This window comes from Poecilia latipinna, unplaced genomic scaffold, assembly GCF_001443285.1.
Source record: "Poecilia latipinna isolate Pla-1442-1.1 unplaced genomic scaffold, P_latipinna-1.0 Scaffold1211, whole genome shotgun sequence".
Taxonomy (NCBI): Eukaryota; Metazoa; Chordata; class Actinopteri; order Cyprinodontiformes; family Poeciliidae; genus Poecilia; species Poecilia latipinna.
The window spans coordinates 46925-64570 of NW_015113827.1; the positions used below are offsets into that span (position 1 = coordinate 46925).

Consider the following 17646-nt stretch of genomic DNA (forward strand, 5'->3'; position numbering starts at 1 on the left):
AGAAAACGTAATCCTATAACTCCTATAAAATTAGCAGAAAATCAATAATGAGCAAGAAATAAACGTGTGCAACAGTTTTAGTACATGGGTATGAAATGGTTTCTTTACAACATGGGAAATGGAAGAGACAAAATATTTATATATTTAAATATTTATATATACGTACAAAATCAGTCTGACGAAGGGGAAAAGCTACATTTAATAGCTTTCATGTGATGTTATAAACAAAAAACTTGAACTTTGACTTGGACATAAATAAAAAAAAACATTTTCTGATCTCTTGCAAATATAAATATATCAGTTGTCTTAAATGATTTTATTTTTAGCAGGATTTCCTTTTCCTTGCAGATTACAGCTGGGCGCTGCTGAATGCTTCAGTTTCTGGTTATGGTTGAACATCAAAGGCTCTTATCTTTCCAGTCTGTAAACAGAAATCTGAAAAAAGCTGGAAGCTGTCGTCCACCAGCAGCTTTTACTGGATCCTGACGTCTGAAATGGGAAACCCGGATGTTCAGTTTTCCTCCCTGTTCCTCCAGCCTGTCAGATTTATACCGATGCCAACAAACACATTTCATCATTTAGAGGAGGTAAAAGGACGATGACAAAGACAAAGTGGAGAAAACTATTAGATTATTTTGGTAGATTCAGTGAAAAACCCTTGCAGAATCCATAATAAAAGTTAAAAATAATATATATTATAATGGTTTGTTTAAAATCAGTTTCCAGTTTTATTAAAAATAACTCTGACCATATCAAAGCAGTTTTTATCATTACATTTGGTCCAGTTTGCATTTTTGTTTATTGTACTAAAATATTAAGAATTATTTTCACCATCATTGTGAATTCATCAGTACCTCTGTTGTATTTTTTAAATATTACGTTTTAGTTTCTTTCTAAATGTGCAGAAAACATAAAGAATCACAACTTTGAAACCAAATCTATTAGTAACATTAGCATGAACGCAGCCAAAGTTATGCAAATAAAAATAAAAGATGATATTATATATATATTTTTTGTGACCGTCGAAACATTAAAAGAGAATTAAATCACTTAGGGAAAAACAAAAGCAACTCGTTGTCGGCAGGATTCGAACCTGCGCGGGGAGACCCCAATGGATTTCTAGTCCATCGCCTTAACCACTCGGCCACGACAACATGGCAACATAACCTACCTATGACGCAATATGAGGTTGTATCTTCCCCGGGGTTCTGTCTCACAGGCGTTTGAGTTTGTTTCTATTATTTATGTGAAACCAAACACTTAACGAACGGTCACATATTTGCGGATTGTTCGTTTTCGCAAAACACACCAAAACATCGTTCTCCGTGGTCAACAAGTTTGAAATTTCCAGATTTACGAAGCAGCCGGAACCACAACAACGTCGACCGCTGTACTATTCGATCAGGAGACAACAGCACCATCTAGTGGCGGTTTACACCTGTTGCTTTGAGTGACAATTTTATTTGCTCCCACCTAAAGATGAACATGTTTCTTTTACTGAAGTGGGTAAAATAAACAAAAATTGTACTTACGTAAGAGGAAGAGTTCTTAAAATTAAAAGTATTTCTAATAAAATGCAAAGTACGGTTCAGGAGAAATGCATTTCATTTAAAAAGTCAGTCAAGTACAACAATTTTACTCACTTCTGTATGACATTAAATGTACGAAAATATACAAAAATGTGAGTCTGCAGAGAATTAAATAGTTCTATTTTGCTGGGCAATATCTGGAAACACTTATAAAAACAGCACTAGGCCATTCAATTTATACATATTTTAGATTAATCTAAAAGTTTTTCCTCAAAGATGTTTTAGCTCAGAAATTTTCTACTTCAAAATAAACACAAAATAAGGTAAAAACATTGGTCAACAGAATAAATGAAAAATATTTAGATACTTAAATAGCACATTTTTAAAATGAAAATGTCCGAGAACATTGCCTACTAGCATAAGCTAAAGTTAATGTTAGCCACAAAGCTAACATTTGTTAGCTTCGTATATGTGAATTTAGCCGTACATCTACAAACCTTTCTCCTGCTTTCTTGTTGGACCTTCGGATCGATGTTCATCATTAATTGTCCTACAAGCACCCAGTCATTTTCAACAGACCGGAAGCGACCGAACCGCTAGAAGACTGAAGACTTGATCTCTGACAGCTGACGAAAGTCCACCGTTAGTAGTCTGGGCTGTTGCAGCATGAAAACAGACGGTCTTCCTAAGATTAATCCCCCAAATCTGTGTTTCCACTACAAATGTACACAAAACTTTGTCAATATTCTCCCAGTATTGGAAAAAAAACAACACAATTTCGCAATTGTGGGGTTTCCATTAAAAAAAGAAACACATTAAAAGTCACATGTACGTTCAATCGATGTCATTAAAAAACACGACACATCATCCTCCAACTACTTCCTGTCTTCTTCTTCTTCTTCGTTGTTGTTTCCACCAGCAGTGTTATGGTGGTCATGTGACTCCTGTGATGCGAAAAAAATGTTTCTACTGCAGTTTTGTAAAATAAACAATTTTTGATACGGCCAAAACAAACCCAACTCATCCTAGTGCCAGAACTTATAATTTTTTTTTCTTTTCCAAAACTTGTTTGAAAAAAACTACCATTAAGCAAATTTATTTTCTGAATTATATATTTATGGTCAATGGAAATTCAGCTGTTATCTCGTTTTACAATCAAAATATTCCTACCTTAAATTAGTTGTTTCGTTGTTCCTGAAGTGACAAATAATGAAAGACATTGGTTTACAATTTTCAGACAACAAAACTGGAAGCCTGAAGGTTTTCTGAACTCATCCCACATCTGGATCATGTAAGAAAGAATACTGAACTGGACTTGGCGTCACTCTTCCTGTTTTATCCACAGTTATGAGCCTTGGTGGGGAAATTTGAAACTGCTGCTGCGTCAGTTACTCATCAGGCCGTTGCTAGGTAACCAAGGTTGGGCGGGACTTAAAACTGCTGGTTACCCAGCAGGTTGTTGCTAAGCAACCAAAGAGCGAGACAGTTGATTCCACCAACCTAGCTTAGCTGTGAGAGATTGAATAGTTAGATATTCTACATAGGTGTCTATCTGACTTATTGTCCAGCCCTACCGAGACGTTTTTATTGTTCTTTCCAACATCCATCACTTTTAAACCTGACAGAAAACAATATTTAAGGTGTTAAAACATGTCAGAAACATTGAAAGAAAATGTGAGCAACTGATCAGTTAGAATCCTGATCCAGCTCTGCTGTAACGATGTTCAATCCTTGAACTTTGATGGTTTTTGTAATTACTCTGTTTATTTTGGGACCAGTTTTGGACATCTAATTGCTGCAAATGAAATTAAATGAATCTAACATTGTGTGCTTCATTTGTATGCCTCAAACACAGTGAAACATTCAATCAGCACAAATTAAATCAAATCTGTTACCTGAGGCAGAGAGACTAAACCGCTGACGGCTAAAACTTGTAAGGCTTAATTTGAACACAGCAAAAAGTGATTTGATTTCATTTACACTCAAACAGAAAACACACCAGTTGTTTTAGATTCTTCTTGTTGGAAATAAAATAATTTTCTTTTTAAAAATAAGAAAGAAAGTGGAGAAATACCGATTCTAGCACATTTACTGCTACTGAATTACAATGGAAAAAATTAGTGAAAGTCTCTATTTCAAAACAAAAAACGACTAACTATACTTGACATATAAAAAACCAGACATATGACATTCATAAAAATTATAGCTTCTAACATTTTTAACTTTAATATAAAATTAAATTAAAACAGTTTGAGCTGATGAATGAATTCCTGTAAACTAGTGGAAGGAAAACCAACAATCTCTGACTAAAATCACCAGTTCTCCATACTAAATAAATCTATGTCAACCTTTTATAGAAACTACGTTACTGGAGTTTCTGTAATTTACAGATAGGAACAATTTTAGTCATCAAAACGGATATAAACAATGAAAAAAACAAAAAAAACATCTCTTCCAGTAGTACTTTTCAGTGGTGGCCGCCAGGGGGCGCTAAAGGAGCCCTCAGAAATCTGTCGGGAAGATGGGAAATAAAAACACAACAAAAGGGAATCCAACACATTTTAAATGAATGTCATCTGTTTCTCAATCATTATTATAAAATATAAGTTATAGATGGAGAACAGAAGGTAAAAATATCCTTTACTGCCTCAAAGCAAAACATTTCTCTGATCGGCTGCAGGTCAAATTTATCAATTTCCTCCAGTCAGAAAAGTTTCTGACGGGAAAAAGACCTGCTGTTGAGATTAGACATAATTTGCTGGGATTAATATGAAAACATTACATATCACAAGAAGGGATGTGGTGATATATTAAATTAAGATTCATGAAGCCTGATAAGATTTTCCACGACAGAAGTCAATGCCAATTAATATCAGGAGGTATTATGCAGCACTGATGATATGTGAATGAGGTAATTATTTAATAATTAACAAAAAAACAGTAAAATTCAATGTTTCTTTCCATATTTAGTATCTGTGGGTTTGCTTCTGGCCAGGAGATAATGCCGTTTGGGAATCATCGTCGTAAAGTGAACAGAGCATCACGACTCAAAGACAGAACAGACGGAGGCAGCATGTAAACATTTCGTGATATAAATTATTTATTTACATTTACAGAAAAAACGGACCCCATCAAGACAATGTCGTAATAACTATTGGAAATAGAACTCAACATACAGTAGCTGACGTCGTCGTCACAACCGAACAGAGAGCTCTAGAATGACGGTGTGTCCTCCGTCAAAGGTCTCCTATAACACAAGGTGCAAGGCATCACGTGTAACCCGAAACCCCGCCCTCCCCCCTCCCACACTGAACACACACTGCGGTTATTAAAGCCCCGGTACCCTGCTTTGCACTACCCCCGGTTTGCTTGTTGCCCCTCGTCTACAAAGAACAGACGCCGGCTAGTCGGCCTCTACCAAAGCGCACACATCTAATAAGACACTCACACACACACTCACATTCAGTGTCCTGGACGCCTCCCCTCCCCCCATCTCCTCCTGCAGTTTTTCAGAAAAAAATCCTCGGAAAAAGGGAGACGGCGTCGGCGTCCGATGGCGACAACATCGTCCCGACGTACAAGTCGCTGTGCCAGCGTCCTCTGTGGTCGTTAGTACCAGGAGAGGGGGAGCCGAGTGAAGGGAGGCGGCCGCTAACGGTCAGGGTTGGCCTATGAAGAAAACATCTAACGCCACGGCGCTGACGGGGGGCTGGACGCTGTCCGGCGAGTCTGGGCTCAGATAAGACGAGTGGAGGCGCGCATGGTGTTCTCAGAGCTGAAGTGGACATTGTTCTGCTTCTGCCGGTTGATCCTGTTGGTCCGAGGGCACTTCCTGCAGAAACAGGAGAAAAGGAAGACACAGAGAGACATTAATGACCTGATGGACTCGGTTCGACTGGGGAGCAAAGCTGCAACGTTTGGTACATTTTCAGATGCTCTGGTTCTTAAACAACCCAAACTCTTTGAGAAACCTGTTCCCCTCCTGGCCTGTGGGGGCGCTGCAGCAAGAACCACTGAAGGAAACAACACAAACCTCTGAAGACACTGAGTGCAGCTTCCTTCTTTACAAAATGGAAACAAAAACGGAGTAGCATCAGATTTTAGCGGTTGAAGGATTCCTCTTTTGTCTTTGGTAAAACACCATAAGCTATTAAACGCTAGTGCTAAGCTAGCATGTTTGTTTTGGTTGTATTTACCCAGAATGCCCTGCACTATAGTCCATGACTTGCCTTTGGAGCAGTCTCTGGTTCGCTTGGCGTTCACATATGCATTCGAACTGAGCCGGAGTTCACTTCAACCGAACCAGGACCGAGGTTTGTAGGTGGACCAGGGTTTTGGTTTGATTAGCATTCACACCTCCACAAGCAAACCGGACTTTCTAGGCAAACGGACTGGAGTTGGATTAAAGTGGTAAAGTACCAATGACCTCCAGAAAAATGGTTCTGATCAACTATTCACGGATAGAAAAGCTTCCTGACCTCAGCGAAAACATTTAGTCAGTTTCCCCAGAAGACTCTGCATGAGCAAACGAGGTGAGCTGTGTTTTAAAAGGCATTATGTAATCACTGTAAAATACTCACACAAATATATATTTACACAGAGAGAGAGCGTTAGCCTGGAGTGTGTCTGCCTCTGGCTGACCTTAGCAATTTATGACATTTAATAAAATATTTTAAGGGTTTTGGCCGAGGCAGAGGAGGTGCTGAAGGCGTGGAGGGTCTGAGAGAGAGAGTGGGCGGTTAAAGGGTGAGGAGGGATGATAAAGAGGAGACAGTTCTTTACAAGTACAGCCGCCGCGCTAACGTTTCCTTCCTGTTTAACAGAGCCTTTAAAACACCTGCAGAGGCTTCCTGTCCAACAGGTGGCGCTCACATTCACAAGAGGCCAAACATCTCGCCTATTCTGTCGGGATTTTTCTGTTTATTTCTGATTCACGTAAAGGACAAACATGTAGGAGCAGAGAAAGGTCACATCTGCGCTTTGACTCTTGTTCCTGACATTCTTCCTTATTGAGGAAAAGGTCCTCCGAAATACCACCGCATTATTGTGGACTCTGTCTTCTCAAAAGGACAAAGCGATGAAAACTTTCAGAGTTGACTGAAGGATTCTTGTTTTCTTTAATACAAGCAACTGAAGTCAAGTATTTAAAGGGCCAGTATCAGGTAAAAGACGTTTTTTTAGCTTTCCATCATGTTAGAATGTTTTTCCCTGATCAAAAACAAACCTGGAGAGTTGCTTTGATTCTTTCCTGCATGTCAAACTGTGCAAAACCCCTGGGTGGACCTAGCCCCGCCTTCGAGGTTCAGCTCCTTCAGACTAGTCAGCAGCAATTAGCAAACACCTGCTGAGCTCATTATAGGAGCTATGACTCAGAGCAACTCTGGTAAAAATGTTGTTAAAGGGTTAATAGAGCAGGAGCAGGAATTTTTAAAGAGACAGAGCCCAATTTCAAGATGTCAAATTACAAAAACAGGAGATTTTTTAAGCAGAATTTGAACCAGGAGAAACTAAAACCGCCATTTCAAGAATTCTGGGTAATTATTTATAGACAAAGATGGTTTGTGTTAAATCTTAAATGCAAAATGTAAAGATTTTTATACTGTTTTGGTTTAATTGCTGCTCTGACTGTGTTCTTTCAAAAATTTTGAATATTTTTTGAGTCTTTATGATCCAGTTAATTAATTAATTCCTAAATTAGATGCCGATTATTTCAATAGCTGATTAATAATGATTAATCGTTTCAGCCCTAATGGAAACCCGGCTGCGTGTGCATGTGTGTGTGTGTGTGACTCACCTGGTGATGCAGAGCACCACCACGCAGATGATGACCACCTGCAGGGCTCCGATGATGGAGGCGATCAGGACGTAGTGCAGCTTCCCAGAGCCCGGCACCACATACAGCACGTTGTACTCTTTGATGTCACATTTAGGGCCCATGTAGCCTGAGTGACAGCTGAGATCACACACACACACACACACACACACACACACACACACACACATGCAGAAGTGAGGGGAAACAGGCAGAGAAGGAAAAGTCAGTGAGCGACAGGTTAATAATTTTCTGCGTTCTAATTGAAACGTTCTCGCTGAATTCAACATGGTGTCTGTTATTTCTCCTCTGCTGTGACTGTTTTGATGAAAGTGAGTGACGGGGAACAAGGAGGGGGCGTCGGTTCACACGGAGAGGCGAGACGTGCGTGATCCTCTCTTTGTTCTGGGCTCCTCGTCCTGATAAAGGAGCTGCAGGCCTACTTAACAGATAAAAGTGGCGCTGAGTATTTCACTCTGAGTACTACAGTGACACTGATTACACAGACTGTCTGCTGCTGACAGCAGAGCTTCCTCCTCTGCTGCCTCTTTTATGAAACCAAAATGTCCAGAGCGAGGCGGTGGAGATGCGTACAAAAGCTTTAAAACAATATAATCTGTCATTCCAGAATTATAATCTGACACTGACAGGAAATGTTTGTGTTAATGAGAAAAAGGGAAACTAATCATAAACATTAGTTCAGCTAAGCTAATGCTAATGTGCTAAATTCAACCACGTTGATACCCACTATGTCTCAAAAGAATGTGTACATTTTGCATGTATTTTTTTAACACCCATGTAAATGTATTTTTCTGTACAGCTGATTTGTTTATTTATTTTATTCTTGCCATTTGCTCAAAAGCTTGCTGAAAAAAAATTTATTTGTTTATATCTTTCTCTATTGTTTGTTTTATTTTGTTCTGTTATGTTTTTGTTCTTTGAAAAAAGACAGAACATGAGGAGAGGAAATGGAACTGCTGCAACTTCAAAATAAGAGCTTGAATATAAACGTCAAGCTACTTGAAGCATTTTTATCAGTCGAAAACCAAAACTTCAACTTCAAATTTTATTCACCTGAAAGTTTACACAACAGCCAATTGAATTAGCGCTTTATAGTGTACCGGGAAAAATTAAATTGGGGAAAGCTAAATGCTCTAAATGATTTCAAAGTTAGCAACAACGCTAAATGAAAGTTAGCAACAACGCTAACAATCCACTGTTAGCGGATTATTGGAAGTGTTCCCACCACTGACTGATGAGACATTAATTATTGTTCCTAGTGATTAAAGACTCTGGTGGAATCAGTGTTGGGCACATTTGCAGTAGTAGTTAATTTTTTAATTGAGTGTTTTAGCATTTATGCTAACTTTGAAAAGCACACTTAGCTTCCTTTATGGATAAGTTCTGAAGCGCTAATTTACTGTTTTTTAAGTTTCAGTTGTTCAGTTTAGCTTTTCTTCGAAGTCCTGCTGTTATTAGCAACTGAGCTAGCAAAACTAAACAAGCGTAAAACTGCGAAAAAAAGAATAAAAAGAATCACTTCCTGAAAGCTCAACCATGCTAATAGGAGTGTAATAACACATTTACCCCTTTGAGGGCGATATAACATATTTTATGTCATTACAGTTGAAATTAGCATGTTTAGCGTTACCAGAGCTAGCTTTTCAGCTAGCAGAGCACAGCATCTGCTGTGGAATCCTCTGTGCAGACTCTGATCATGCTATGACTTGTTCATCACGGTGCAGACATGAACGCCGTCTCTCTCTGGCAGAAGCACATGGACTCAGACTAATGGAGGTGATCTTTGTTGTCAGACATGAGCTAAAACGGTCCTCCCTTTAATATCCCTCACCAGCTCCTCTTTTCTAGCCGCTCCTGCCGTCTCCGGGGAGGTTGTTACCCACCAACACCTGCGCATCCTTGTTTAGCACAAACACACACTGTCTCCTTTCCGTTCTCCATCCGCTCCACCTGACAGTGTGTGAGGAAGCACAGCAACCTTGTTCTGTTTGGGATGCTGTGCTGCTCACAGACATACACTCATCATTTCCAATCCAGACCGCTCTGCTTTCTGGTCTCATTATTTGGGGGAAAACAACAACTGGGCTGGTTTGGGCAGCCAGCAGGGGGCAGCAGAGATCCTCCGCACGGCCAGCCTGATAATCGCTGCTCAGTATGCAACCAGAAGGTCTGTCTGGGCGAGTCGGGGCGATGGAGGTTACAGACAACGGAGGAGGGACCGAGAGGCGTCAGGACCCCCTGCTGCTGTCATGTGAGGCTGGAAATTATTTGAAAGATGTTTCCGCTCTGATTTATCTGAGTGGTGGGTTTTAAAGGCCCGTAACATCAATAAGGTCTTAACATCACTGCTATTTATGGACACAATATACTATACCTGCACTCTGTGCTGGATTACAGATGTTTGTGTTCCTGATATGACAAAGCCAGCTCTTCAAAATAAGAGCTTATTCTCACAAAAGTAAGTATTAATCCATGGCATAGGCAGAGTCGGCCATTTTGATTCCCTAGGTGAGAGTATGGCTTGGTGATCCCTAAACCCCCAAACATTTGGCTTTGGGTGGGCAGCAAATAAAAGCTACTTTGCTTCATTTTGATTAAACTAAACCAGTTCTTCTGTCGTCCGCTCAGCTCCAACATGTTCTACTGCTAAACTCAAACCCAGCCTGACCAGGAGGAAGACGTTCCTGCAAAACATTCAGTTGTTCTGTTTTTCACCAAAAATCTGATTTAAACATACAACTATTTTCAGAAGGATGTTTAAATTGGTGTAAAATCACGTTCTTTACTATTTAACTGAAAGCATTTTGATCTTTTCTGTTTTAACAGATAAATTTTTATTAGAGGTGGGACTTAACATTTTTAACTGAGTTAACTGAAGGGTCTATATTTAATTAATCAATCACATTTTATGTCTAGAAGATAAGCAACATTTTCAATTCAAAAACCCCTTTTGCTGCTGAAGCATTGAATACATAGATATATGAGCTCAGCAACAAAGATATTTATAGTTTTTAATATGTTATTCAGGTTATTAAACCACCAGATCGATGCAGAGTAATATTATATTATATTTCAAGTGTTTCAGGAACCCTGATTATTTATAGAACTTCTTGAGAAAATGTGGATTGACTTTACATTTATGTCTTGTTTGGAGAAGATGACGGCATGCCTTTGTATGAACCAAACACAAACCTCTGGGGAGGAGCAGCATTTTTTCAGGTGGGCCACGGGCCCCTGTGGGCCCCCCTTTGGGAACACCACTGCTAAATAATTATAAGTGTGTTTTTCTGGGCTTAAAATCAGAAAAATCACTCTAGAGATGCAAAAACCCTTAAGAGTTTACCCTTAACTCTCCTCTTCCTCGCAGACTGAATTATTGTAATTCCCAGTCATACTGATTAAATATCAATAAGAGGCGATAACAGAGTTATATTAATGATGCGACTTCATTTCCCGAATATTTCACTGTTACTTATTACATTTTATTGACAAGTGTGAATTAGATACTTGGAGCCAATAAACTGAATGATGCTCAGACGATAAGAAAAGCCCCTATAGACAATCACTCAAGCACCAGCAGATGAATTTAAATCAGCGTCACAAATGAATATTTAAATTGAGGGAGGCGAAAAAGCAGGTATTTATCCAGGTTATCTGTGATCAAAAGTCTGAACAGCTTCATTAAATCCTGTCGCTGATCTGAGGCCAGCAGGACAGATATGTTGATAAATCTGATTGGGGAAGATTAGCGCCGCAGCACGGAGTCATTATGCACAGTAGCTCACTGTGCTTAAAAAAAAGGCTTCCTGAAAGGGCTGGAAGCGTTGGACGGCTCGCCGATAAAAACGAGCCTTTCCTGTTTCCTCTCTGCAGAAACGGAGCGGCATTGCAATGTCAGACAAACAGTTGTCTCCATTTTACGATCTGATGTGAGCATTTACGACAGGAAATAAAAAAGCACTAAACCCGGGAACGGCATCGTATAACTGCTAATTAATTCTGCTGTGTAAGCTGTTTCACCAACATTTCCTTATTATTAGACTATCATGGAGAAGTGATCCAGCAGAAAACGATGGAGCTCTATGGTCACCTCCTGCAGATCCGCCGTCCTGCAGGTGAGGCAGCTGATTGATTCGCCAGGAGAGTAGAAACACCTGGCTAAAGTCTGCAGGTAAAGGCAGCTGGGACCAATCAGAGCAGGGAGGAAGAGATTCCCCGTCCAGTTGGGATGCAGAACCAGATCCTCAGTTTGGACCTGAGTGGATCCGGTTAGTTTCAGATAATCTTTACTTTTTACCCAATGCTTATGTGCTCACTGTCATTTACCAAAGTATTCACTCCCCATGAACTCTGTCACAGTACAAACTTTAAAAGGGAATCTATTAAGTAAAATTGAAATTTTGAATATTTTTGTAGTTGTTCTAAGAAGCACTTAAAGCACTTAAGCACTTAAAAAAAAACTCACCAATAAATAAGTTCACATATTTTGGTGTCTGGAAAACAAACCTTTTCAAAAACCTGCAGAATGTAACTCACAAATCAGCAGACACTGCCTTTTACCTAGCAACACCAGCAGAGTTCCGCCCCGTTACCTAGCAACGCCAGCAGAGTTCCGCCCCATTACCTAGCAACGCCAGCAGAGTTCCGCCCCATTACGTAGCAACGCCAGCAGAGTTCTGTTACCCATGTTTGGTCAGCTGGTTTTACCGCTGAATGTGCTGTGTAATGGCTGCTTCACTGCAAAAACACAAAATTCTTACCAAGTAATTTTGGTCTAGTTTCTAGTGCAAATAACACATTTGAAATAAGACAAATCTAACTTACAAGTAACTTTTCAGCAAGATATAGGAGCTTGTTTCAAGTCAATAATTTAATATTGATAAAAAAAAAAAAGAGAGAGAAGTAGTTCCACTGGCAGATTATTTCACTCATAACTAGTCCAGCCCACAAAACATCTGGACTGATGAAAACTGCTAAAAAGTTTTTATGTGCCGAAACAAACATGATCAGCTTGTGATCTAATGTTTACTACATTAGCTAGAGCTAACACCATTAGCTAGAGCTAACACAAGTAATAGGAACTAATACAAAATCAAAATAAATGCAATGTAATGAATGGATGTTTAAAGTGAGAATGAAGCAGCTTTAAGTTTTTGTAACAGAATATTCACGTTTTATGTGAGAAAATGTTTTCCTCCCGATGCTAACCGTAAACAGGAACTGGAGCTCTTTGTAGCAAATGCTTTCCTTTTTGGGTTGTCATTTCAAAGTATTTCTCTGCCGACTCTCTCTTCTTCCTCCTCTTCATTTCCTCTCATCATTTCTGCATTACCTTCTAATTCAACGTTTCTCACTGCACAAAAGCTACTTTTCTGTCTGAATGGAGCTAGCACCATAGCACCTAGCATACATCATCTACCCAGGATGCATTGCAGCATAAACTACATGGTATCGTCCATGGGACAAATATTTCATTTAAAATGATAAAAACTAAAGAGCCTACAGTATTTTTTCTGAAACAAAACTAAAACAACAAATTCAAAGTCACTTGAATCCGCTTTGCTGTGAGCCATCTTACCCAGGTCTTAAATGCATTCAGCTGCTGCCTTGCATTTAGCAGTTATTGGATATTGTCTATCATGTAATATCTGCTGTTTTACCTCATGAGGGACGTTTTAACGTTCCTGCAGACCTTAATGTTCCCCAGCAGAACCCTCCACCGTATCAGAGGTAGGATTTAATTTAGCTTGTGGCTGATCAGCGTCTCCAGTGCCTCTTGATCCGCGTCAAGCAGCTCTTTTTTCTGTTTGTTTTTGCACACATGCGAACCAAAGCGGAAGCTGTGATTGCCGACACCCCCTCAGAAACCCGAATGGTAACGCGTGGGCGCCGGGGAACACCGGCATCCTCGTTAAGCTGCGAGAACCACAACATGGGATCCGTTTTGGAGCGGAGCGGCTGGTCTTCGCCGTATCGCCTCAGCAGGAGGCGAGCTTCTACACTAACTCCACTCTGCACTTACATTCAGTCAGCATAAACAAGTCTAATTAACTAAGCAAAAGGCTCCAGCTTTTCCAAGCAACTGTAAAATTTCACACTTATTAGCTTTGTTACGTTTCAGGCTTCTATTTTAGTTTGCTCTGATAAATACATCACCTGCATAATTATACAGTTTATAAAAGTTACATCAAGATCAGATCCACAGAGCTGAGAAAATGTAAAAAATGTAACAAATTAATAATCAGTACTCTCCCTATTAGGCTATTATTACTCCTCTGTTAGTTATCAGAGTGGAGTAAAGATGAAGCTGTAGCTCATATCATCTAAGTGTCTACAAAGAGTAGTTGTAGATGGTAAAGTTTCCTGTAGCAGTCAGTCGCGTAGTGAATCTGAAAAGGCCTCTGACTGAACACAGTTGCTCCTTCTAAACACATACAGTATATTTTCCTTTAATATTTTCCAGTGCTGGGCACACTTCTATTAATGCGCTAACAATGGAGCTAATTTTTCATTAGTGCTTAAGCTAACTGAAAACTTTTAGCACATTTAGTTTCCCTTAATTGAACTTTACAGATACATTTGTTATTTGTATGTTTTATATATTTTTGGTGAATAAAATTTCACATCTGTGTTGAAATTTGCTTTAGCTTCAGCTAAATATAAAATTGATACAGCACATTAGCATGTTGGCTAACTTTGAAAATGTTTAGCACACTTAGCTTCCCCTAAATTGATTGATAAATCCTCAAGTGCTAATTTACTTGGCTTTTTACAGGGATCCAGAGGTACTGCATGGGGGTTGTGAGATTTCCAATTACACTTTTATTGTATTTTTATTATTATTATTTAAAGTTATGTCTAGGATGAATCCAACATGTCACAAATTGGTAAAATGAGACACAAAATAAATGCATTTCAGTGAACAAAAATTGGTTATGTTAATGTTAAAAGTTCTGCATTTTATGCTAAATAACAGAACGGCAGACGGTGGGACGCTGTGTCGCATTACTGCTGTGTGTGTGTGTGTGTACCTGCAGGACGGCTGGGAGAGCATGTTGGGGAACTGACAGTCTCCGTGGGCGCAGTAGTTCTTGTAGTGATCCGGACAGGGGATGTACAAGCCGCGGGCCTGTCCTGTCCCTGAGTCCTCTGTTCACACACAGACACACACTCAGCATTCCTAAGTGCACATATGCTGCAGCCACCTGGGCTATCCTCATTTCGACAGGAAGCACTCACCCGTTGTGTGAGGAAAGTGTCCGCCTCCTTTGCTCCCAGTGGTGATGTCGCCTGGAAAGGTCAGAGAAACGTCAGAGCCGGCTCAGGCCACCATCTTAGCCTCAAACCGATGCAAATTATCATCCCTGCACCTGTCTACCTGACGCCTGAATGCAAACTGCTCTGCTCAGAGGTTAAATATCAGCTGTTGTGATGAACTACTCTGAGCAGAAAGGAAGCTGATCTGCTGCTCACTTCAGAGGGAAGAAAGAATTTTGCATAAATTTGTTATGAACAAGAATTTTTCTCTAATACACCTCAGAGAAAACAGTTGGGTGAGTCCTGAAGGAAAATGCTCAAATAGGTCAACATTTTTCTGATTGTTATGTGTGTTAAATATTAAGGGCTGGTTGCGGGTTCTAATCCCATCCTGTATGGGATTAGAACCCGAAACCTTCTCATTGGATGGGATTAGAACCTCTCTGTCTTTCCTCAGAGAGTCTGGATGAGCTAAAAACTAGACGTGTGCATATTTTTCTATAAATCTGATTCCTGTATCACCCAGAAGCTGCAAAATCTGTAATTTTCATTTGCAATAATCAAAAACCATCTTAACGTCCTGGAGGGATTGATATCAAAGGGGCAGCATCAAGTAAAAACAACCTCTTCTTCATCTTTACGTCATGTTAAAATGTTACTTTCATCAAAAACAAACCTGGAGTGTTGCTTTGATGTTTACATGCGTGTCTGAGAAATCCCTTAATCTCCATTCAGCTGTTAAAACAGCTGGGTGGACCTAACTCCGCCTTTGAGGCGAAGCTCCTCCCCCTCTCAACTCCTTCAGACTAGCCAGCAGCAATTAGCAAACACCAGCTGAGCTCATTAGAGGAGCTACGTCTGGTAAAAACGTTAAAGCGTTAATAGAGGAGCCATGTTGGGATGACTTCCTGAAGGCGGAGCTTCAGAAAGAGCAGGAGTTTCTTAAAGAGACAGAGATGATAAATGCAGCATTTTTCAGTTACTGGTAATACTGCCCCTTTCAGTAGAATCCACAGAATCAGGGTGTTTTCTTTGTTTTTTGTTTCGAAGCGAGCATCTGCTCCTCCAGACAAGCCGACACCTCCCTCTCTGTGTCTGAGTGCTTTTCCACCTCTCACTGCGACTGCATGCATGCGTCTGTGTGTGAGCGTCGGACCTTGGCAGCGGCCCAGGTACTTGACTTCGATGCGCTCCTGCTTCTGGCAGGACTCCTCCTTCACCTGGCAGGGGTTGTCGTAGGAGCGTCCGTCGGAGGCGCACACCGGGTTGAAGCTGATGTGAGAGCAGTCGATGTTGCAGACGCACCTGGAGAGCAAGAAATCACGTTAGAGCTCCGCTCTTTTCTGCTCCTCTCCACGCTGATGCATCTTTAAAAGGATGAATTTGGATTCTGCAGAGTGTTTGACTGTGAGGTTGAAAGCGTAAGAGGGGAAAAGCAGCACAGCTTGAACTCAGGCAGGACTTTGGACCCTGTTTCAGCTCATTCAGGTTTCACACAATACAGTAAAACGAATTTAACTCTGCAAAGCGGGTCCAGTTACACCAGAGGGCTGACAGACAAATGGTGTTCAGAAAGCAATTAACGATGAAAGAACCGGCGATAATAGAGCTGTACAGTTTAACTTTGGGACAAAGAGTAGTCACTCAACTTCTAACTTTTATATTAGATAACATAAAGAAAAGTCCAAATGGAAAATACCGTGAAATATTATAACGTAACAGTGCAAAATGGGTTGAAAAGTCACTGAACAACTGCAAAGAAGGAGGGAAATACATAATTACAGCCCAAAACACTGCAGGCTAATTAAAAGACAACAATGTTTTAAGCATGAAATAAATACTGAACATAACAAATATATAGTTTTATGTGTTTTTCAAAGGAGATAAATTCGGCACTTTTTGGACAAAAAAATCCTTAACTCTGGGCTTCATTATGTAAGCAGGGAGTTAGCAGTAGGACCACGGGTGTTGTTTGTGAGCATAATGTTTATAAAGTTCACTGAGATTTTTACTTTTTTGTGTCTTGTGTCTCTAAAACAGAATTAATAGACTTTATTTGAGAAACATTTATTTCAGATCTAAACAGATCCAGAAACACCGCAGGGAGTTTAGTTTTCATAAATTCCCTAGTATCCTGGAGAGAATACAGGAATACTTATGTTTGTATGCTAAGTGCTGAAGCGTTAGCACAACAATTTTAAGATTAACAGAAAAATTACAACTTGTTCAAATAGTCGAGCATTTCCTGAATATTTATTAATGAACTTTCGCTACAGATGTCTGACGGAGTTTGTGGAACGTGGCAGATGGTGTCCAGAGGGCGGATTATGTGGAGAAAAATGAGACTTGCACAATTACTGCCGACTTGACCTGCTGAGCCACAGCAAAGGGAAAAATAACACAGAAAAACCTTTAAAGAACAACTCAGAACCACTTTTTTCTTGATATCTGTCGGCTACGCTATGCAGACTCGTTGCCATAGCAACTGATAACAACGCCACTTTATGTAACGGGACTCAACACTAAAAAAGACTCAAACATTTCCCACACAGAACATTCAGCCCGTTACAGTTTTATGTTCTTAGGCTTGATGTTTATTTTGCAATTATTAACAAGTGATTGGTGAGATTAGCTACAGCTGCTGGTAGCTAAGCTAACACAGCGGCGGTTTCCTTGGAGATCATTTATATTCTTCTATAAAATCCTGTCATTTCTTAATTTTTAAGTTTTAGCTACAAAAAACTTAAGTACACCATGTGGTTTTTGCTGATGTTTCAGGGAGGAACACACTCGCCTTTTAGTGACGCCTACGTTTATGAACATGTGTGTGTGTGTGCTTTGAAATGTGCACACTGACTGTTGTGTTAGACCTGATCAGCAGAAATTACAGCCATGCCGATAGAACGTCTGATTCTGTAATTATAACTGTCACTGGTCTCCGAGCGCCGCCGTAACGCTGCGTTTGCATACAGGGCCCCGTGGGCGCCTGACCTCACTCACACACACACACACACCTACACAGACACA

General features: G+C 40.1%; 1 protein-coding gene and 1 non-coding gene across 2 annotated transcripts in view; both read right to left on the minus strand.

Moving 5' to 3' along the window:
* Positions 1-1072: 1072 nt before the first annotated feature.
* On the minus strand, positions 1073-1154 carry trnas-aga (transfer RNA serine (anticodon AGA)). The gene has a single exon. It is a non-coding gene; the product is annotated as a tRNA-Ser (tRNA).
* Positions 1155-4605: 3451 nt separating this feature from the next.
* Positions 4606-17646, minus strand: part of tmeff2a (transmembrane protein with EGF-like and two follistatin-like domains 2a) — a 132917-nt gene continuing 119876 nt past the window's right edge. Inside the window, exons 6-10 of the mRNA XM_015053880.1 lie at positions 15776-15924; positions 14602-14652; positions 14394-14511; positions 7324-7482; positions 4606-5361 (exon numbers count right to left, since the gene is read on the minus strand). Coding sequence (XP_014909366.1) covers positions 5265-5361; positions 7324-7482; positions 14394-14511; positions 14602-14652; positions 15776-15924 — 574 coding nt within the window. The 3' untranslated portion in view covers positions 4606-5264. The remainder of the gene's footprint in view (positions 5362-7323; positions 7483-14393; positions 14512-14601; positions 14653-15775; positions 15925-17646) is intronic.